We start from the raw sequence: 23237 nt of genomic DNA, 5'->3' as shown, positions 1-23237 counted from the left end.
TACTGGTTTCGAAACCTAGCAGCATCAAGTAATTTAAAACATAAATTACTTTTGATCACGATTATAATAGATAACCGTTGTTGAAAGTATCCAGAGTTTATTATATAATATGTAGATTGCTTGTTTTCCAAACACCTCACTAAAGAAATACAAGCATTCAAATTGATGAAGAAGTTTATAATCTGAAAACTAACTATTCTTGAAAACCAACTTAAAGAAACCATTGTTTTCCGATTACATGTGTCTCATCGTTCATTCCATGCTCTTTTATATATAGATTGTGATTTATTAGTATTACTCCTTCGATACATCGCTATCTTCGATTACAGTTAAATTTCAATAACAACAAGGCATTGGATAATCTGCCTTGTCATCATCACTTATCATCGTAATTTTTGTGATGATAGATCATCATAAAAGTTACGATTATAAATGCTGATGACGAGGCAGGTTATCCAAATAATTGTTATTGAAATTTAACTATAATTGAAGATAGTGATGTATCGAAGGAGCCATGTCATTATACCATATTCTATATGTAAAAGAGCATGAAATGAAAGATAAGGCGCAAACATTTAGGAAAATATTGATTGATATAAGTTGGTTTTCAAATACAACTTAATTTACAGATTGTAAGTATTTATGTTAATTTAAGTGAATGTATTTTAAGTGAGGGTTAGTGAAACAAACAATCTATATCGAATATAATAAACTCAACCTAATCTTCTTGCTCAGAGAATATTAATCAACAACAACATACAAAAGCAATTATCAACAAAATAATATCATACAACGGAACCAGATATTATAAAATATTTCTAGGACACACCTTTTATTGAAACTAATCGTACGTGGAACATGAATCAATTATGAGGTTCATCTAGGTTGTGAAGCTATGAAAAATAAATATAAGGAGTAAGAAGTTTACACAACAACTTCATAATTCTTATATTTCTTCTCATAGTTTCTCAAACTAGATGAAGTTTGCTGCTGTTGTTTGTAACACCCCGTAAATTCTTATTTATTAATTTAATTAAGTTTTAAATTAATTATTCGAAATTAGATTTTTATTGGAATTATTTGGAAATTATAAGATGTTAGTCGTTGGGCCAATGGTGGTATTAGTGATGTGGGAGGTGCTAAGTGAGGGAGCCCATTACTAATTATTTTATGTTTTCATAAAATAAAGGAAATGAGGGAATAGAGTCGGAACGTGAAAAAGAGAAGTTGAAGAGAGGAGCTGAAGAACGTGAAAGAGGAACCAAAGAGGAAGAGGACCAAATCAAGAACTTGGCTAAGGTAAGGGGATTCTTCCGGTTATCATCTCTTATCGTGTTATAGATGATAGGGCTGATTAGATGTATTGTTAGGTCAATTGGATCATAGTTAGATTGGGGATGGTTTGATGAAAATTGTATGATTTGGAAATTTTGCATGACTTGATGATGTTATGATGATAAATGATGAACTTTGTATGCTAAAAGTGTGTTATAATATGTGTTGTATGACTGTATGTAAAATCTTGTCGATTGGAATGGGTTTGGTCAGGATTTGGGATAAAACTCGTATGCTGTTTTCTGCGATTGGGGGTTTATGAAATCGCTAGTTCGCGTCGCGTCCCAGTGTTGGCGCCGAGAACTGCTTGGCAGAAAGGTCAGGATAACTTGGTTCACTCAGTTCGCGCCACAAACCTCGTTTGTGCCGCGAAGTGCTTGGCAGAATGTTCAAGGAAATTTGATTCGCTCAGTTCGCGCCGCGAACTTTGTTTGCACCGCGTGCTGTTAGTGACAACTGTGTTTGGAAAATTTTAAAGATGCATAACTTTCAAACCTAAACCCGTTTTTAGTGCCGTTTCGAGGGTAACGTACCTTGTGAAATGATCTATCTGTGTAGATGATGAAATGAGGTGTAATTTAATGATTTTAAATTATGATTTTAATCGCTTATTGTAACACTCCATTTATTTTCATAATTTAATTTAATTAATTTAATTGAATTATGAGGAATTATTTGGAATTATGGAAAATTATGAGGAATTAAGCAATTGGGCTTGAGTTGTGGTTAGTAAGGAAAGGGGTGCATTGGTAGGCCCTATTACTGATTAAAACAATTTTATTTCAATTTTAATAAAATAGAAGGAGTTGTGGAATAGAGAGGGTTACAACATTTTGGGAAAAGAAGTCTGAACGTGAAAAGAGAAGAGGAGCGGAGAAGTGCGACAAGAGGAAGAGCGAAGAATCAACCTTCAGGTAAGGGGGGACTCTTCCGTTTATCTTCTAATATGGGATTATAGGTAGTATGATAGAATTTGATCGTGTTATTCGTATCAATTGGGTTATGCTTAGATTGTAGAAATGTTAGGTTTTGGGGAAAATTGATTTATGATGATTGTATTGATCATGTATGGTGTTAATTGGATGGTTGAATGTATTATAAATGTGTTATAATATGTGGTTGTTTGCTGTATGCGAAATCTGGTCGGAATGGGATTGGTTTGGTAGTGATTCGGTGAAAAAGGGGCAAAATCGCAGGCTGTTTTCTGCGATTCGGAGTTCTGGAAATCGCCAGTTCGCGCCGCGTCCAGGAGTTGGCGCCGCGAACTGCTTGGCAGAAGGCCAGGAAGTTTTGTTGTGTTCAGTACGCGCCGCGAGCATAAGGCGTACTTATTTGCTCATTTCGCGCCGTGAACACATGTTTGCGCCGCGAAGTGCTTGGCAGAATGTTGGGGATTTTTGACTCGCTCAGTTCGCGCCGCGAACCAAGGTTGGCGCCGCGTGCTGTTGGTGACAGGCCATTTTGAAAGTTTAAAAATGTGTAACTTTTAAACCGTAAACCGGATTTTGGTGCCGTTTCGAGCATGGTGAAGCTAATCAAATAATTTATATAATAAAATAGTGTCTTGAGTTGTGAATCGATTTTATTTGATTGTGGTGGTTTATGCTTATAGGTACACTAATGAATGTTTTACCTGTATGATGTTGTGGTTGTAACCGGTGTTTGTCATACATGTATTGTTGGTGTAAAATATGTGTTTTACTATGGTTGAGGAATAGTATGATTGTGTGTGGCTGTTTATTATGGTAATTGATGACTATGACATTTGGTCGATTTATGTGGGTGATGAACATGTTATGGTTGATGCATGCATTCATAATCATTTTGTGGCTGGTCCTTGACGATGGTGGATCAGTGGTAGCTAATTCCCATTGTGTGGAATTAGTGAGTGGGTGTTACCGTATCCTTGACGATGGTGGGTCGGTGAGTTGGGTTATCCCAGATTTTGGTACCACATGCATGTAGTTGCATTGCATTAGGCTGTTTGTGCTATTATAACATGAATGGAAGATTGTCCAATGTTATAATATGTATTGATTGGTTGTTTGCTTACTGATTGTATGGTTTGAATCTGATCGTAACTGTGATTGGGTGAATGGCATGTGAAATGATATTTTATTATCTATATCTTATAACATTAGTTAAATGTGAATGAGACTCACCCTTACTGTTGTTATTTTTCAGATTGAGGTGTAGCTCTTGTACTTGGTGAGGATTAGCTCGTCAAGTAGTTCGTTAGAGTCAGTTGGGCCTGTGTCATGCTCTGGTCGTGTAACACTGGGGACGTTGTTTAGAGTTATTTGTGGAACTCTTTTTACTTCAGTATTTTATTATGGTGGCGTTTTACGCCTATGACTTTGGATGTTGCATTGTTCAGATGTTAAATATATTTCCGCTGTGTTGACATGATGATCTGAATGATATTTGAGTTAACGTTCCTTTTTATGGCATGACATGAGTATTATTTTAATTATATGGAAGTTGTAATGCCCTTTTCATGTTTTACTCTGATTATTGTTTAACATTATGCAGGGTATTAGAAGGGTGTTACAATAGTGGTATCAGAGCATAATCGGTCGTTTGAGTCAGAGTCTTAGTGTCGGTTGATCTCTCGTATTCGATTAGTGTAAGATTGACACTGTCGATACTTCTTGTTCTAATAAGTATTGCTTTATACTTAGCAGAACAATGGCCGGAAGAGGAGGAAGGAACGACGACGCGATTGCTGAGGCTCTCGGTATGATTGTTGGTATGTTAGGAGGGAATGCCAATGGAGCTGGTATTGGTGCTGACAGGCAGCTGAACAATTTTCAGAGGAACAACCCTCCGTTGTTCAAAGGCACTCACGATCCCGAAGGCGCCCAGAAGTGGCTAAAGGAAATTGAAAGGATCTTCCGGGTGATTGATTGTGACAAAAATCTGAAGGTGAGATATGGTACTCACATGCTGTCTGAAGAAGCCGATGATTGGTGGATGGCTAGTAGGGACGAACTGCAAGCTGCAGGTGTTGCAATCACTTGGGCTGTGTTCAAGAGAGAATTCTTGCGGAGGTACTTTCCTGAGGATGTTATAGGCAGGAAAGAGATTGAATTTTTGGAGCTGACATAAGGTAACATGACCGTGCCAGAGTATGCGTCCAAGTTTGTTGAACTGGCAAAGTATTATGTCCATTACAATAATGATGAGGCTAGCGAGTTCTCGAAGTGTGTTAAGTTTGAAAATGGTCTCCGTGACGAGATTAAACAGGGTATCAGATACTAGAGGATTCGCAGGTTTGTCGATTTGGTTGACTGCAGCCGAATCTTTGAAGAGGACAATATTAAGCTGAAGTCGTCACACTCTCGCGAGTTAGTCGACAGGAAAGGGAAAAAGCATATGGATCGTGGTAAGCCATATGGTAAGGGTAACCAGAAGGCTGGAGGCTGGAAGAAGCCTAGTGGGGGAGACTCTAGTGCCCCTATTAAGTGCTTCAAGTGTGGAGAACCTGGACATCGCATTCACGAGTGCAAAAGTGAGGAAAAGAAGTGCTATAGATGTGGAAAGGCAGGTCACATTGCTATCGAATGCAAAGGGAACACTGTAACTTGTTTCAACTGCGGGGAAGAAGGTCATATTAGTCCTAAGTGTCCTAAGCCGAGGAAGAATCAAGCTGGTGGTAAGGTGTTCGCCTTATCTGGTTCAGAGACTACTCCAGAGGATCGGTTGATTAAAGGTACGTGTTTTATCCATGGCACTCCTTTAATTGCAATAATAGATACTGGAGCAACTCACTCGTTTATTTCATTGGATTGTGCTAAACGCCTGAATTTGGAAATATCTGATATTAATGGAAGTATGATCATTGACACTCCTGCGTCGGGTTCAGTGACTACTTCGTTTGCTTGTTTGAACTGTCCAATTGATATTTTTGGTAGAGAATTCGGAATGGACTTAGTGTGCCTTCTGTTGGAACAACTTGATGTTATCCTGGGCATGAATTGGTTGCAATTTAATCGGGTTCATATCAACTGTTTCACGAAGACGGTTATTTTTCCTGAAGATGTCAGTGTTGAGGATTTAGCAATGACGGCTAGACAAGTGGACGAGGCAAGGAAGGATGGGGCTGCTGTGTTTATGTTGATTGCATCCATGAAAGTGAAAAAGAAAGCGGTGAGTAGTGACTTACCGGTAGTATGTGAATTTCCGGAAGTTTTCCCAGAAGATGTAAGAGAATTACCGCCAGAGAGGGAGGTAGATTTTGCTATTGAATTAATTCCGGGAACTAGTCCTGTGTCGATGGCACCTTATCGTATGTCGGCATCGGAATTGACTGAGTTAAAGAGTCAATTGGAAGAGTTACTTGAGAAGAAGTTTATTCGTCCTAGTGTCTCACCGTGGGGTGCACCGGTGTTACTAGTGAAGAAGAAAGAAGGCTCAATAAGGTTGTGTGTGGATTACAGGCAACTGAATAAAGTTACTATCAAGAATCGGTATCCATTGCCGAGGATTGATGATTTAATGGATCAACTGGTTGGTGCGAGCGTGTTCAGCAAAATTGACTTGAGGTCGGGATATCATCAGATTCGGGTGAAGACAGACGATATTCAGAAGACGGCATTTAGAACAAGGTATGGCCATTACGAATATACAGTGATGCCATTTGGAGTAACTAACGCGCCAGGGGTTTTCATGGAATATATGAATAGGATTTTTCATCCCTATCTCGACCAGTTCGTAGTAGTATTTATCGATGATATTTTAATATATTCTAAGAATGAAGAAGAGCATGCAGATCATCTTAGATTGGTATTGGAACTATTGAAGGAAAAGAAACTTTATGCAAAACTGTCAAAGTGCGAGTTCTGGTTAAATGAAGTAAGCTTTCTTGGGCATGTAATTTCTAAGGATGGTATTGCCGTTGACCCAACGAAAGTAGAAGCAGTATCTCAATGGGAAGCTCCGAAGTCAGTTTCCAAAATCCGTAGTTTCCTTGGTCTTGCGGGTTACTATAGAAAGTTCATTGAAGGTTTTTCAAAGTTAGCGTTGCCGTTAACTAAGTTGACTAGGAAGGGTCAAGCATTCATCTGGGATTCGAAATGTGAAGAAGGATTCCAAGAGTTGAAGAAAAGGTTGACTAGTGCGCCGATCTTGATTTTGCCGAATCCGGCGGAATCTTTTGTTGTATATTGTGATGCTTCGTTGTTGGGATTAGGAGGTGTACTAATGCAGAATCAACAGGTAGTCGCTTATGCGTCGAGACAACTCAAAGTGCATGAGAGAAACTATCCGACTCATGACTTAGAGTTGGCGGCAGTGGTATTTGTGTTGAAATTGTGGAGGCATTATCTATATGGTTCAAGGTTTGAAGTATTTAGTGATCACAAGAGTTTGAAGTATCTCTTTGACCAAAAAGAGCTAAATATGAGACAAAGAAGATGGTTAGAATTTCTCAAGGATTATGATTTTGAACTGAATTATCATCCGGGCAAAGCAAACGTGGTTGCCGATGCTTTGAGCAGGAAGTCCTTGCATATGTCTATGCTGATGGTGAGAGAATTGGATTTAATTGAACAATTCAGAGATTTAAGTCTGGTGTGCGAAGACACTCCTACCAGTGTTAAATTGGGTATGCTGAAGCTGACTAGTGTATTCTTGAGGAAATCCGAGAGGGTCAGAAGACTGATGTAGAGTTGGTTGATAAGTTGACTCTGATTAACCAAGATAAAGGAGGTGAATTCAGAATCGACGAGAATGGTATAATGAGGTTTGGTAATCGTGTTTGTGTTCCTGATGTTGCCGAATTGAGGAGAAGCATTCTTGAGGAGGGACATCGTAGCGGGTTGAGTGTTCATCCTGGTGCTACCAAGATGTATCATGACTTAAAGAAGCTGCTTTGGTGGCCTGGAATGAAAAAGGAGATAGCTGAATTTGTCTATGCTTGTTTGACTTGTCAGAAGTCGAAGATTGAGCATCAGAAACCGTATGGAGCTATGCAACCGTTATTTATTCCGGAATGGAAGTGAGATAGTATATCTATGGATTTTGTTTCAGGTTTGCCGAGGACGGTTAAGAATTGTGAAGCTATTTGGGTTATTGTGGACAGGTTGACAAAGTCTGCTCACTTTATACCAATGAGAATGGATTACCCAATGGAGAAGCTGGCTCAATTGTATATTGAGAAGATAGTGAGTTTACATGGTATTCCTTCGAGTATCGTATCAGATAGAGATCCAAGGTTTACATCCAGATTCTGGGAAGGTTTACAGAAGGCCTTGGGTACTAAGCTGAGATTGAGTTCTGCTTATCATCCGCAGACGGATGGACAGACGGAAAGAACTATTCAATCGCTAGAAGATTTGTTGCGTGCTTGTGTGTTGGAAAAGGGCGGTGCTTGGGATAATTATCTACCCTTGATCGAATTTACTTACAATAATAGTTTTCACTCGAGTATTGGTATGGCTCCGTTTGAAGCTTTGTATGGTCGGAGGTGTAGAACGCCTTTATGTTGGTACGAATCTGGCGAAAGTGCTGTGATTGGGCCGGAAATTGTTCAGGAGACAACAGAAAGGATTAAGATGATTCAGGAGAAGATGAAGACTTCTCAGAGTCGTCAGAAGAGTTATCATGATAAAAGAAGAAGGACACTTGAATTTCAAGAAGGGGATCATGTGTTCTTGAGGGTGACTCCTACAACTGGTGTTGGTAGAGCACTGAAGTCAAGGAAGTTGACTCCGTGTTTCATTGGTCCGTTTCAGATTATGGAGAGGGTTGGAGAAGTGGCGTATCGTATTGCGTTGCCACCGACACTTGCGAATCAGCATGATGTATTCCATGTATCGCAGTTGAGGAAGTACATTGCTGATCCATCTCATGTGATCCAAGTCGATGATGTACAGGTAAAGGATAATCTGACAGTTGAAACTTTGCCTACGAGGATTGAAGATCGGAAGGTGAAACAATTGCGTGGCAAGGAGATAGCGTTGGTCAGAGTGGCTTGGGGAGGACCAGCAGGTGGGAATGTGACTTGGGAACTGGAAAGTCATATGAAGGATTCCTATCCAGAGTTATTTGCCTAAGGTATGTTTTCGAGGACGAAAACTATTTAGTGGGGGAGAGTTGTAACACTCCATTTATTTTCATAATTTAATTTAATTAATTTAATTGAATTATGGGGAATTATTTGGAATTATGGAAAATTATGAGGAATTAAGCAATTGGGCTTGAGTTGTGGTTAGTAAGGAAGGGGGTGCATTGGTAGGCCCTATTACTGATTAAAACAATTTTATTTCAATTTTAATAAAATAGAAGGAGTTGTGGAATAGAGAGGGTTACAGCATTTTGGGAAAAGAAGTCTGAACGTGAAAAGAGAAGAGGAGCGGAGAAGTGCGACAAGAGGAAGAGCGAAGAATCAACCTTCAAGTAAGGGGGGACTCTTCCGTTTATCTTCTATTATGGGATTATAGGTAGTATGATAGAATTTGATCGTGTTATTCGTATCAATTGGGTTATGCTTAGATTGTAGAAATGTTAGGTTTTTGGGAAAATTGATTTATGATGATTGTATTGATCATGTATGGTGTTAATTGGATGGTTGAATGTATTATAAATGTGTTATAATATGTGGTTGTTTGCTGTATGCGAAATCTGGTTGGAATGGGATTGGTTTGGTAGTGATTCGGTGAAAGAGGGGCAAAATCGCAGGCTGTTTTCTGCGATTCGGAGTTCTGGAAATCGCCAGTTCGCGCCGCGTCCAGGAGTTGGCGCCGCGAACTGCTTGGCAGAAGGCCAGGAAGTTTTGTTGTGTTCAGTACGCGCCGCGAGCATAAGGCGTACTTATTTGCTCATTTCGCGCCGCGAACATATGTTTGCGCCGCGAAGTGCTTGGCAGAATGTTGGGGATTTTTGACTCGCTCAGTTCGCGCCGCGAACCAAGGTTGGCGCCGCGTGCTGTTGGTGACAGGCCATTTTGAAAGTTTAAAAATGTGTAACTTTTAAACCGTAAACCGGATTTTGGTGCCGTTTCGAGCATGGTGAAGCTAATCAAATAATTTATATAATAAAATAGTGTCTTGAGTTGTGAATCGATTTTATTTGATTGTGGTGGTTTATGCTTATAGGTACACTAATGAATGTTTTACCTGTATGATGTTGTGGTTGTAACCGGTGTTTGTCATACATGTATTGTTGGTGTAAAATATGTGTTTTACTATGGTTGAGGAATAGTATGATTGTGTGTGGCTGTTTATTATGGTAATTGATGACTATGACATTTGGTCGATTTATGTGGGTGATGAACATGTTATGGTTGATGCATGCATTCATAATCATTTTGTGGCTGGTCCTTGACGATGATGGATCAGTGGTAGCTAATTCCCATTGTGTGGAATTAGTGAGTGGGTGTTACCGTATCCTTGACGATGGTGGGTCGGTGAGTTGGGTTATCCCAGATTTTGGTACCACATGCATGTAGTTGCATTGCATTAGGCTGTTTGTGCTATTATAACATGAATGGAAGATTGTCCAATGTTATAATATGTATTGATTGGTTGTTTGCTTACTGATTGTATGGTTTGAATCTGATCGTAACTGTGATTGGGTGAATGGCATGTGAAATGATATTTTATTATCTATATCTTATAACATTAGTTAAATGTGAATGAGACTCACCCTTACTGTTGTTATTTTTCAGATTGAGGAGTAGCTCTTGTACTTGGTGAGGATTAGCTCGTCAAGTAGTTCGTTAGAGTCAGTTGGGTCTGTGTCATGCTCTGGTCGTGTAACACTAGGGACGTTGTTTAGAGTTATTTGTGGAACTCTTTTTACTTCAGTATTTTATTATGGTGGCGTTTTACGCCTATGACTTTGGATGTTGCATTGTTCAGATGTTAAATATATTTCCGCTGTGTTGACATGACGATCTGAATGATATTTGAGTTAACGTTCCTTTTTATGGCATGACATGAGTATTATTTTAATTATATGGAAGTTGTAATGCCGTTTTCATGTTTTACTCTGATTATTGTTTAACATTATGCAGGGTATTAGAAGGGTGTTACACTTATTAAGATGTATTGTACATATATGTGATAAGACGTGTTAAATACATGATATGTTGAAGCGATAATCGTGTGATGATCTGTGTGTTGTATGAAAATGATTGGATGGTATTTGAATAATGTTGACATATGTAAACATGCTTGATGATGATAATGACGATGTTTTGAGTATTGGATGAGATTACTCATAGACTTGACGAAGTTATAAGTATGTTTTATATATGTTTGCATTCATTCATAATCATGTGTTGAGGGCTGGATCCGAATGAGGTGAGGATTTCAGTGAAGGGCATAATTCCCATTGTGCGGAATTTGTGCTGGCAGGGCCGTATCTGGATGATGATAGATCGGTCGGTGGGTTATTCCCATTGATGATGGATTGGTACCACATGCATAGTGTCAGTTCATACATATGCATGATTAGTGTGACTTGAATGACGAGTATGTTTGCATATTTGAACGATGTATACTGTTGACGTTTGTGTAAATGATGGATGTTTCTTGATAATTTGAATATGATGGAATTGGGTGGATAATATAGCTATGAGGTGTTATTGTTTATGATGCTATAATATTGGTTAATTGTGAATGAAACTCACCCTTACATGTTGTCATTTTCAGATTGAGGGTAGCAGCTTCTGACTCAGTGAGGATTAGCTCATGAGTCAATGTGTTAGTTAGCGTCAGGTGTCATGCTCTGATAGATGTAACACTGGGGAACGCAATGTTTTGAGTTTATGATAATAACTCTATTTGGTTTAATCTATTTGAGGACGAATACATTGCTGATGTGATGTTAATTTGATGATTTTATTCCGCTGTGTAAACATGAGATTTTGAATTATGAGTTACATGATGATGTTCCTTGGTGAATGCATGACAGTGACGAATGGCGTTTATTTTAATTATGATTTGTGACATCCTTGTTTGCATGTTACTCTGATATATTTGTTAAATGCCGCGGGTTTAGAAGGGTGTTACATTGTTTCTTCATTTACTTTTCTTGTGACTTAACAAAGTATTGTTCTTGTATTGAGTCCTACAAACACCATGGAATTTATCAAGATGTGAAACCGCAAACTTAATTTTCAACAACAAATACATGCAACAAAATAAAAACACTAATAACTTACATCATCATATACATGAAGTCGTGGAACTATAACAAAGTATGAAATTCATATTATTAGTGAAGCTATGAAGAAGAACTACAAAGTGGATGGAGTTTTCAACATAACTTCATACTTCTTGTACTTTATTCATGTTAAGGTCTTGAAGACGAATCTAAAAAAAGAGAACAATCAACGAGATGCAACAAAAGAGATAATCAGGAATTATCTAACAAGAAGATGGGAGAAGAAGAATACCTTTTGTATGAAGAACAAGAATCACGGCTAATGACGAACTAGAAGAGAAAAAATGGGTGCTAGGATTTACTTGCGAAGGATACGACACAACTGTCAAAAAGTGAGAGTTAATTCACTTATATATGTGTATACTATTTCACAAAGGTTAAAAATATCAATAGTAGCGATATCCCTTTTATTTTTTATTTAAAAATAAATAAAAAAGAAAAGGCGCGTCTTAACGTTAAAAGAATAAAATATTTGAGGACACTGAAGTTTGAACCCATAAAAGTTTTATTTATTATGCTAATATTTTTTAATAAAAATATATAAAAAAATTAGCGCCTCAGTTTAGATATGTCACCACAGTATATAGATGAACCGTAGTGACCTTGACGTTGTTGTATACGCGTTTTGTAGTAGTGCAAGTTTGATGATTTGTCCATTATCTTATAGTGAAAGAAACTTTCATAATTAAAATTAAAGTGTTCCGTTAAACCAGATCAATCGGTATTTATGCAAAAACATAAAATGCGGAGTCGCAGATTCAAACACGCTGACATCTAAAAGAAATCATAGAGTTTTCTATGATTGCATTGCATCTAGTATGTGAAAAGAACTAAGTATATGTTGTTTTCCATGAGTAAAAGTTTTTTTTTTCTTTTCTGAAATCACATCAAATTTTCATTAAAATGTGATATTGAGATTCAAAACTCATTACCAACATACACTATATGTTTAGATGAGTTTTTCAACCACCATTTTCTTATTTCAATACAATTTTTAAAGTAATTTTGTGAAGTTAGAAAACTTAACTTCCCATGGTGCAACGTGGGTTTTTAACGTGAATTTGATGAAGTAAGTCCAAACAAACATATACTAACATAAAGTTTAAGAAATCTGTAAGTACACATTTTAAGAGTTTTGAAGAGTATGCTAATTGCAAGAAAGAAAAAATCAAATATTGTTGAAGGCTAACTCTAAGCCAAGCTTCACTAGCGAAACTTTCTATTTCCTCCCTGAGTTTATATACATGAGAATTAATTCAAAGTCTAAAAAAAGATACCCAAAATTCGGATAAATAGATAGATAGATAACAAGCCACGAAGAAGCAAGAGTTTTTATTTTAAAATTATTCCTTTTGTTGTATATGCTTCTTTTAGTTTTTATATTCCCATAAAAAATCTGCAGAGTCTTTTCCAACACGCTTGTTTCTAGTGCTTATACTTGAGACACTGATGTTACACTTATGAGTTGTTTTATTCTCTAGAATCTAAATTTGAGACAAGCATTTATCTCCATTAACGACAATATAGTTTGTTTTTATTTTTTTCCAACAGATAATTTGAAACCCAAATTATTGGCTTAAAAAGATTTAACAATGGTAGAGGTCTGTCTAGTAAGACCTTTTGCATTTTCTTTCAATTCATATGTTGAAATACTAATTGCGATCTTTGCAGTGTAATAAAAATGGTACATAACGGTATCGATATTGTTTTGTAGCGGTCGTTATCAAAGTAATAGTTTTTTAAAACCTTATAACAACTTGTACCAGAACCAGATTCTTTTTTCAGAGTGCTGACAATTTATTGAGTCAGATAATAGAAAATATTCCAAAAAATAAGCAGATTCTTACACTATAAATAAATGTCAAGAGTAAGTAAGATAAAAAATTTAACATAACATAATCATTCTGTTTTCTTCTCTGTTCCAAAACAGAGTTCAGTGTTGGTACAAATTTTCTATGCTCACATCCAATTCAAAAACTCATTTTCCATGCTCCAGATTTTGCAAACCGTTTCAGTTTCAGTTTCATCTTCTCTATTCTCTTCTTTCAAATACATAACATAGTTTCTCTGAACACACTAAAAAAATGGAGTCGTTCAGTTTTAATCTCCAAGCAGAAAAAACAAACGCAATCCTAAAACATAGGAAACTCCAAAGAGTAACAACGTTGTTACGTCTTGTCGAAATATGTGTTGTTTTAGTCTTAATTTCAAGGCTTTCCATGAAGCTACCAGTTGTAGTAAGAAACTCAAGCGAGTATATAAGGGACTTTTCCGTCTTCATGAATAGTCCTTGTTTTGTTTTTCTTATCGGAAACGTTATAATAATAACGCTGTTCGTTCAGGGTTTACGAAAAAACGTTCACGAAGAAACAGAAACAGAGCATGTTGATATTTACGAAGAGTTAGTACGAAAAAGTAAGAAGCAGGAAGAAAAAGAACGAATAAGAAAAAACGATTGTAGTAAAGTGGAAGAAGGTGATAATAGGGTAGTAGAGGAGGTGGAGAAAGTGAAGAGAGGGGTGAAGAAGGGTTATTGTTATAGGAGGTGTGAGAGTGAGGTGTTGAAGAAACGGCGTCGTGTGTTGCGAAGGTGTGAGAGTGAGAAGAACAAGGAAATCAAGAGTATTGAAGGTGGTGGTGAAGAGGAAATGGTTATGAGAATTTCGTATCCTGAGGATGAGATGAGTAATGAGGAGTTTCGTAGGACTGTTGAAGCTTTTATTGCTAAGCAACAGAGGAATCTTAGGGGAGAAGAAGAAGATTACTCATATTTAGTTTAGATGTTTAATTGTACTTATTGTAGTTAATTACATGTGTCTTTTGTTAAGTTTATTAGTGATTTCAAGTTATAGAATTTACCTTTAATCTTATTTGCAAGTCTTAAGATATTAGTAGTAAATAAAATGAAAATGATAAATAAATAGTTTGAATGAGTTTTAGTTTTTAATTTTCAAAATTATTTTATAAATTTATTTTGAAAAAAAAATATGTTTGATAAATTACTTTTAAAATTATACAATGTTATAAATTTGTCACTAATGAAAAGTGGATCACTTTTTATTATTTTTTTCTTTTCTTAATTTCCAAAAGTAAAAATCAAAAACCAAAATCTCAAAAATTCATGTTAATTTTTTAGTTTTTGAAACTCTTAAATAGAAAATAATTTTCAAAAATAATTTTATAAAATTAGGCTATTAAACACGTTTTTGATGAAGTTATAACATTAAGCAATCTTCAAAGTAAACTAGGACGTGGCAGAGCCAGAACTAGCTACACTACTGGGAACAGACCAACATGTCAACTGTGTGGCAAATATGGGCACGGAATCATGGATTGTTGGCATCGTTACGATGAAAATTTTGAACCTACTCCTCAGAAGAACAACAATTCAGGGCAAAATGCTCAACCCAAGGAGGAGCAGAAGAATCAACAGATCAATTCAACTCAAGCATCAACTTTCTTAGCACATCAAGATGATTTGCAAATTCCCTCAAATCTAGAGTCTCAAGCATGGTTTGCTGATTCAGGTGCATCTCACCACTTAACCTCTAGTAGCTATAATTTGCACCATACACATAGCTATACAGGTACAAATGAAGTTATGGTTGGAAATGGTCAGGGCTTGAAAATCAAGTCAATAGGCTCAACAATAGTTAAATCTTCAATAGATCCTCATACAACCTTAAATTTAAAGCATTTACTTCATGTACCTAGCATCACTGGAAATCTCATTTCTGTATCCAAGTTTGCCAAAGATAATAATGTCTTTTTTGAGTTCCATGCTAACACCTGCTTTCTCAAATCTCAGGTATCTAAGGAGGTTCTTTTAAAAGGATTCTTGGATACTAGTGGACTATAGTGTTTCTCCAATCTTCCCTTGGCATCTTCCTCTGCTCCAGCTGCCAACACAGTCAGTCTATCTTGTAATAATCAGTCCAAAACTATTTCTGATGTTTGTTCAAATACACTTTCTCTTTGGCATAGTAGATTAGGGCACACTAATGCTGCTAGTTTGAAATCTGTGTTGCAACTTTGTAACATTACTTTACATAATAAAATGTGCCCTGAATTCTGTAGCTCTTGTAGCATTGGTAAATCCCATAGATTACATGCCCCTTTGTCTAAAACTGTTTACACTACACCTTTTGAATTAGTTCATGTAGACTTGTGGGGGCCCTATCCTAATCCTTCTAGTCAAGGTTATTCTTACTATCTAGCAATTGTTGACACATTTACAAAGTATACTTGGATATATTTTCTGAAACAGAAATATGATGCATTACTAATGTTCAAACAATTTTGTGCCTATGTTAAAACTCAATTTCAAACCTCCATTAAGGCTGTTCAGTCTGATTTTGGAGGTGAGTTTAGGCCCTTCACCAAGTATTTGAATGACTTGGGCATAATTCACAGGTTGACTTGCCCTCACACTTCCCATCAAAATGGGACTGTTGAAAGGAAACACAGAAGCATAGTGGAAATGGGACTGACTCTATTAGCTCATGCTAGCCTTCCCATGGAATTTTGGGACCATAGCTTCACAACATCTGTTTATCTATTGAACAGACTACCTACCTCCACCTATCCTACTTTTTATTCTCCCTTCCATGCTTTATTCAACAAACTCCCTGACTACCAAAACATAAGGGTTTTTGGTTGTGCTTGCTATCCTCATCTCAGGCCCTTTCACAAAAACAAACTACAACTCAGAAGCTCTGAGTGCACTTATTTAGGGATATCACCTCTTCACAAAGGCTACAAATGCTTGAGCAAAGAAGGAAAAATGTACATCTCTAAAGATGTAATTTTTGCAGAAGATAGGTTTCCTTTTTCCACTGCAGATAATACCTCAGTTCCCATCAGTCAAAGCCATACATCAAAAACATTACCTGTGTCTCATTTGTTGTGTCCCACATACACTTCCCAAGACTGTGCTCACACTAAAAACAGCCTGTCATTACACACCAGTCCCACACAGTCTACACAAATACACAATGAATATGACTCCAACATTGGACAAGTCCACATCAGGTCTGACCTATCCCCTGCTATTAACCATCAGGAATCAACTGAAAGTATCCCACAAAATGTGGAAATTACTAATCACCAGTCTGATTTGCCTCTACACAATGAACAGTCTTCTCCAAATGAACAACCTAATGTTTCTCCTCAACCTGGTTCAGTAACCACAGGTACCAATTTTGATAACTCTGCTTCCTTGTCTAATAACAGCTCACCTCTTATCAATCCTCCTAATACTACTTTGCCAGCCTCTATTCCTGATACCACTCAACAACCTACTTTAGTTGTTAACAAGCATTCTATGGTCACTAGGGGTAAAATAGGTAACCTGAAACCTAAAGCCTATATGGCTCTTACTGAACCCACCACAGTCAAACAAGCCATAGCACAACCTCACTGGCTAGCAGCTATGCAACAAGAGTATAATGCTCTTCTTGACAAAAACACTTGGACCCTCACTACTCTTCCCTCTCACGGAAAAGCTATAGGCTGCAAATGGGTATTTAGGGTCAAAGAAAATTCAGATGGCTCTCTTAACAAGTACAAGGCTAGACTTGTTGCAAAGGGCTTCAACCAACAATATGGATTTGACTATCATGAAACTTTTTCTCCTGTAGTCAAACCAGCCACTATCAAGGTACTACTCACATTGGCATTAACATACAAATGGGATGTTCAACAAATTGACATCAACAATGCTTTCTTGAATGGAGCCCTTGAAGAAGAAGTCTATATGATGCAACCACCAGTAGGGGTGCTCAAAACCAAACCAACCCAATAGAAAACCGCAAACCAAACCAAACCAAACCGAAATCGCAAAAAACCGCATTTGGTTCGGATTAGTTTGGGTCATCATTTAATAAAACCGCACGGTTCGGTTCGGTTTGCGGTTTGTATTTTGTAAACCGAACCAAACCGAATCAAACCGCATTATGTTACAACCTAACTTTTACTTAACTCACATCGAACCCAAACTTAAACCTATTATACGTTAGCCTTATGATTACGAACAATTTTCTCATCCTTACACATATATTTTGAGTCCCGATCTTCTCAAATCTATAATAACATTATCGCACATTCTTTGCCACATACATCTTCCCTTTTCTTCTATAATCTCTACTCTCTTATATTCTTTATTTTTCACCTTCTCATTTTTATGTAAATGTTCCGTATTTCAGTTTCGTTTTTATCGCCCATCTTCTTCTCTAATCGCTCAACATTTTTTTCTTTTTCACCTTCACTACCTCTCGTCTCTTCTATTTTTTTGTTTCATTATAATATTTTTATATTGTTTTATGCTATTATTTTATGTTTAATATTATACTTTTGTCTAATTTAATTTTTACATATTAAATGGAAAATTGTTGTCAAAATATGTCGAGTTTTGTTGTTATTTGATAGTATGTGAATGTCTAAATACAAATTTATATTGTCATCTATATGTGTATGTATGGCTCAATAAAATATTTGTAAAAAACCGAACCAACCGAACCGAACCAATACGCATTAGTTTGGTTTGGTTTGGTTCGGATTTTTTTTAAAAGTCAACCGAACCAAACCAAACCGCACGATTTTTTCTCTTGCGGTTCGGATGATTTTTTTCGTCAAAACCGCCCAAACCGCACCGCAAACACCCCTAACCACCAGGCTTTGAGCATACCAACAAATCCCTAGTATGCAAACTCAACAGGGCCCTATATGGACTTAAACAAGCACCTAGATCCTGGTATGAGAAGCTTCACAAAACCTTGTTTAAGTTTGGATTTGCTGCAAGCAAATGTGATCACTCATTATTCATCTATGATAAGCAAGGTATTACAATCTATGTACTTGTTTATGTTGATGATATTCTAATCACAGGCACTTCCTCTATTCTAATTCACAAGCTCATATCCAATCTTCATGACAAATTCGCCCTCAAGAAACTTGGGAAACCAACCTACTTTCTTGGTCTGGAAGTGAAACATCAAGCAAATGGCTCAATAATCCTCACACAAACAAAGTACATCAGGGATCTGCTCAGCAAAGTTCACATGGAGGAAGCCAATGGAATTGCAGCTCCCATGTATAGTCACTGTAAACCAAGTAAATTTGGCACTGACACTATGCAGGATCCCCTATTATATCGCTCCATAGTGGGAGCTCTGCAATATGTTACTCTTACCAGACCTGATATTGCCTTCTGTGTCAACAAGGCTTGTCAATTTATGGCCAATCCTCTTGACAGCCATTGGAGCATGGTTAAACGAATACTCCGGTATCTTAGTGGAACTATCACTCATGGTTTGTTGATGTCACCAGCTGTGCCTAATCAAGACCTTTCCATCCGGGCCTATAGTGACTTTGATTGGGCAAATGATCCAGATGATAGACGTTCTACATCGGTTACTTGCATCTTTATTGGTCCAAATCTCATCTCTTAGAGCTCCAAGAAGCAGACACTTGTGGCCAGATCGAGTGCAGAAGCTGAGTATAGGGCACTTGCACACACAACAGATGAGTTACTTTGGCTTCAATCCTTGCTTGCTGAACTGAAAGTCAAGTATCTTTCTCCTACTCTACTGTGTGACAATTTGAGTGCTGTCCTCTTATCACACAATCCTATTCTCCATGCTAGGACAAAACATGTTGAGCTGGACATCCACTTTGTACGGGAAAAAGTCATGGCTAACAAACTTAAAGTTCAACATGTACCTGCTTCAGCACAATTGGTAGACATCATGACTAAACCTCTTCCAAGTGCAACTTTTCAAGACCTACGAAACAAGCTCAAAGTCGTGTCTCTTCCACCACATTGATCTTGAGGGGGAGTATTAGAGTAAAACAGAGTGTTGACTTAGTCAACAACTCAAGTGCTGGGCTTTAGTAATTGGGCTTGTAGCGATAAACACTTTATAATAGTGTAAACTCTATGTATGAGATAATGATGCAAAAACAGTAAAACTGTAATGTAACAGAATTATCCTTTCAGAGATTGAATCAATGAAAAGTGCAGAGCACCATTTCAATCTAATAACTTTTAAAATTATACAATGTTATAAATTTGTCACTAATGAAAAGTGGATCACTTTTTATTATTTTTTTTCTTTTCTTAATTTCCAAAAGTAAAAATCAAAAACCAAAATCTCAAAAACTCATTTTAATTCTTTAGTTTTTGAAACTCTTAAATAGAAAATAATTTCAAAAATAATTTTATAAAATTAGGCTATTAAACACGTTTTTGATGAAGTTATAACATTAAGCAATCTTCAAAGTAAACTAGGAATGATTAACATCTATTCTAACTTGAAAGAAGTGTTAAACATAAGGGTTAGTTGTTAGTTGTTATTGATGAAGTTACTTGTGTAACAAGTCAAGTTACCATTGGTGTAACTCTTGTTTTAGTTAGCCATAATTAACTTACACTTAATTAGTTATGAGATCGATGGAAAATTAGTTATTGGAGATAGCTTACTCTTGCTTCTATAAGTAATATTAGCTTTAGAATTGTAAATCAGATTTGTGTAATTCATTATTCAATATTACAATGCAAGTTTTTCTTTCATTTTTTATGATGTTCATAGTTTAGCGTTTACAATATTGGTTATGTTTTCTAAAATAGAGAGTAAATCAAAATTGATTATAATAAAAATACAAATGAGAATAATAAAATCGCTAATCAGCGCGGAAAGAAAAATTATAGAGAAGAGAGAAAAACATCTATTAGAAGGATTTTACATAGCACCACAAAGGGAAAGAGATTAGAGAAAAACGCAATCTTGGAATAAGTCTTGGAGCTTCTTGGCACTTCTAATTTCTTTTATTCCTTCTAAAAAGAAATGTTGATCAAAGATAAAGGATAAATCATAACAAACTAACAACCTCCTCCGAGATTCACGCCTTCCTCCCTCTCAAATATCCATTTCATTTCACTCTTTCCCGCGCACCACTCTCTTCCCTTAACAAACCTCACCGTTGAAATGCGATTCCCTTCCCCTCTAACGGTGGTTTCCACTCTAGCGGTGGTTTCCACCGTCTCTTCACTAGCCACCGCCGCCGCGTTGTTCCATTCCCTCCTTCATAACTACCTCCCACACGAACTCTACCACTACCTCCGCTCCAAGCTTTCTCAATTCACAACCTCACTCTCCAACGAACTCACCACCATAGTGATCGACGAATACGATCGCGAAAACCTAGCCTACAACAGACTCTTCCAAGCCGCTGAGCTTTACCTCCATCCCGACATCGCTCAACACCCTAAGCGATTCAAAGCCGTACTGCGACCTAAGGAGAAGAACATCTCCGTCGTAATCCATCGCAACGACGAAATCATCCACAGGTTCATACGCGTTGATTTCAAGTGGAGATTAATCGAACAAGCGATTCCGCCAACGCACGTTAAAACACCTGGTACAAGCAACGAACATCACGTGAAATCGAGTGTTCGTCGCTTCGAGGTAAGGTTTAACAAGAAACACAGAGACATGGCTTTATCCAGGTATTTTCCATTTTTAATGGAAAACGCGGAAGAAATTCAAGAAGAACGGATGACGCTGAAGCTTTTCACTCTCTCGAACGAAAGAGTGTTGAAAAGATTCGGAAATGCGTGGCAATCTGTGGCTCTGGATCATCCTGCTTCATTTGAGACATTAGCGATGGATAATGAATTTAGGAATAAGATTCTTGATGACTTGGATATGTTTCGGGCGGGTAAGGAGTTGTATAAGAGGGTTGGTAAACCTTGGAAAAGAGGCTATTTGTTGTATGGTCCACCAGGTTGTGGAAAATCAAGTTTGATTGCTGCTATGGCTAGTTACCTCATTTTTGATGTTTATGATTTGCAATTAAGTGATGTTCAGCAGAATAATGAGCTTAGGAGTTTGTTGATGTCGATTGGGAATCGTTCTATTCTTGTTGTTGAGGATATTGATTGTACCGTTGAGCTTCATAATCGCCGTGCATCTAGAGTCCCTCCTTGGCTTGCTGATAAGCCTCCGGTAATTTTTCTCTCTCAATTATGTTTATCGATTTTCTATCAGATTGCAATAAAATTAGTATTTCATTACTTAGATTGCATGCTATAGTTTAGACTGGAATAAAAGAAAAGATTTAAGGTTAAAAGCTTCATTGATTACTTTATCATAAAATAAAATTGGACCGTTCGTAAATCCTAGTTTTAGTAGTAGAAGTCGGCATTGCTAATTCGGACACTACTATCAGGCTTCGAACTCTGATACTCATAATTATGTATGTGAGTTTCTAGTGGTTATTACCATTTTGCCTACAGATCCAAAATTATATTGTATCCAGTTAGTCATAAGTTTTTGGGTAAACAAAATTGGTAGAATCATTGATAATCCAATTGTGATCATCAACAGGTCTTATGGTCTTTAATGTGATGTTGTGATCTATGTTATGTTAATTGCAGGTGACTTTATCAGGATTCCTCAATTTCATTGATGGTTTATGGTCTAGCTGTGGGGAAGCGAGGGTTATCGTGATCACTACGAATCACATAGACAAGTTGGACCCTGCTATTCTGCGGCCAGGGCGCATGGATGTACACATATCTTTGTCTTACTGCAACCCATCTGTGTTCAGAGAGCTGGCTTCGAACTACCTTGAAATGAAAGAGCACCCACTCTTTGTTGAGGTTGACAAGTTGCTTGAGAAGGCGAAGATCACTCCTGCAGAGGTGGGTGAGCATTTTTTACAGAATGAAGACCCTGAAGTTGCATTAAGAAGCCTGGTTGAGCTCCTTGAAAAGATGGGACGAAATCATTGTGAAAATGAAGTTATCAAAGAAGATGTCACCACTTATTCATTTAAAACCTGCAATGGTTTTGAAACTTAAGGTTGACAAGGGAAAATTAGTAGTACAACTAGAGTTGCAAGATTGATATGTGTTGAGATGGGGCAAAAAAGGAAGAAGCGTGACTGTGGTCTTCTTTGATTTTGAATGTTGGTAGCAATTTTTCATTTTCTTACAAAACTTTTGAAAAGATTTATAGCAAGTGCATTAGTAATTGAGAGTAACTGATTTTCAACTCTCAAAGTAGTGTGGCTCGGTAGACGCATAGCGAAGTCTCGTGTCGTCATGAGAGTTTGATACTTTACCCGTGAATATGAAAGAATACTTGTTGAAATAAGTGTACGTTTCTAACTGTTTGCTCTCCGTGCTTTGGATAGTTTAATTTCTTTTTTCTATATAATATAGTAATTTTTTTTAATGAATTTCGTTAAATCAGATAATTGTGCAGGAATAATTAATTGCAAAAGTGTGACTTAAAATCCACAATATTTCAGTTTAAAGGACAAATTCTGGTAATTAGACTAGTAGAATTTTTTTTCTTCTGGTTAATAAGGGATAATTGTTAAATGAAATTCAAATTTAACTTTTAATAGAATACTCAATTAAATAAAGCATACATATTTAATAAATTAAATGACATTGAGTAAATGTTTGATACTGCATCGTATTTTGTTGAACCTGAAAAGTGAAAACTACTCACAATAACTTTTTTATTTTCAAGTTAAGAATGTCAATACAAAGACAAATGCACTTCCAAACACATGAATGAATTAGAGGATTGAATTAAAGTATTAATAGACGGTTTAATTAATTGATAATTATCTAATAATATTAAAAAGAAATTAATTTTAAAATCTTTAAGTAAAAGAAACTAAGATAGCAGAATTTTTTATTGGAGGAAGTGTCTTCTCAT

General features: G+C 36.8%; 2 protein-coding genes across 2 annotated transcripts; both read left to right on the top strand.

The window, feature by feature from the left end:
* The first annotated feature begins 13407 nt into the window (after positions 1 to 13407).
* LOC131623473 (uncharacterized) lies at positions 13408 to 14378 on the top strand. Its single transcript, XM_058894480.1, has one exon. It carries the CDS (start codon positions 13590 to 13592, stop codon positions 14283 to 14285), a length of 696 nt encoding a protein of 231 aa, XP_058750463.1. The 5' UTR covers positions 13408 to 13589; the 3' UTR covers positions 14286 to 14378.
* A 5860-nt stretch (positions 14379 to 20238) lies between these two features.
* Positions 20239 to 22742, top strand: LOC131623471 (AAA-ATPase At3g50940-like). Its single transcript, XM_058894479.1, has 2 exons — positions 20239 to 21509; positions 21941 to 22742. The coding sequence occupies exons 1-2, from the start codon at positions 20490 to 20492 to the stop codon at positions 22364 to 22366; spliced, it is 1446 nt and encodes a 481-aa protein (XP_058750462.1). The 5' UTR covers positions 20239 to 20489; the 3' UTR covers positions 22367 to 22742.
* Positions 22743 to 23237: the final 495 nt, after the last annotated feature.

This window comes from Vicia villosa, unplaced genomic scaffold, assembly GCF_029867415.1.
Source record: "Vicia villosa cultivar HV-30 ecotype Madison, WI unplaced genomic scaffold, Vvil1.0 ctg.000073F_1_1, whole genome shotgun sequence".
In the NCBI taxonomy this organism is placed as follows: Eukaryota; Viridiplantae; Streptophyta; class Magnoliopsida; order Fabales; family Fabaceae; genus Vicia; species Vicia villosa.
This window is presented reverse-complemented; position numbering and strand designations above follow the sequence as displayed.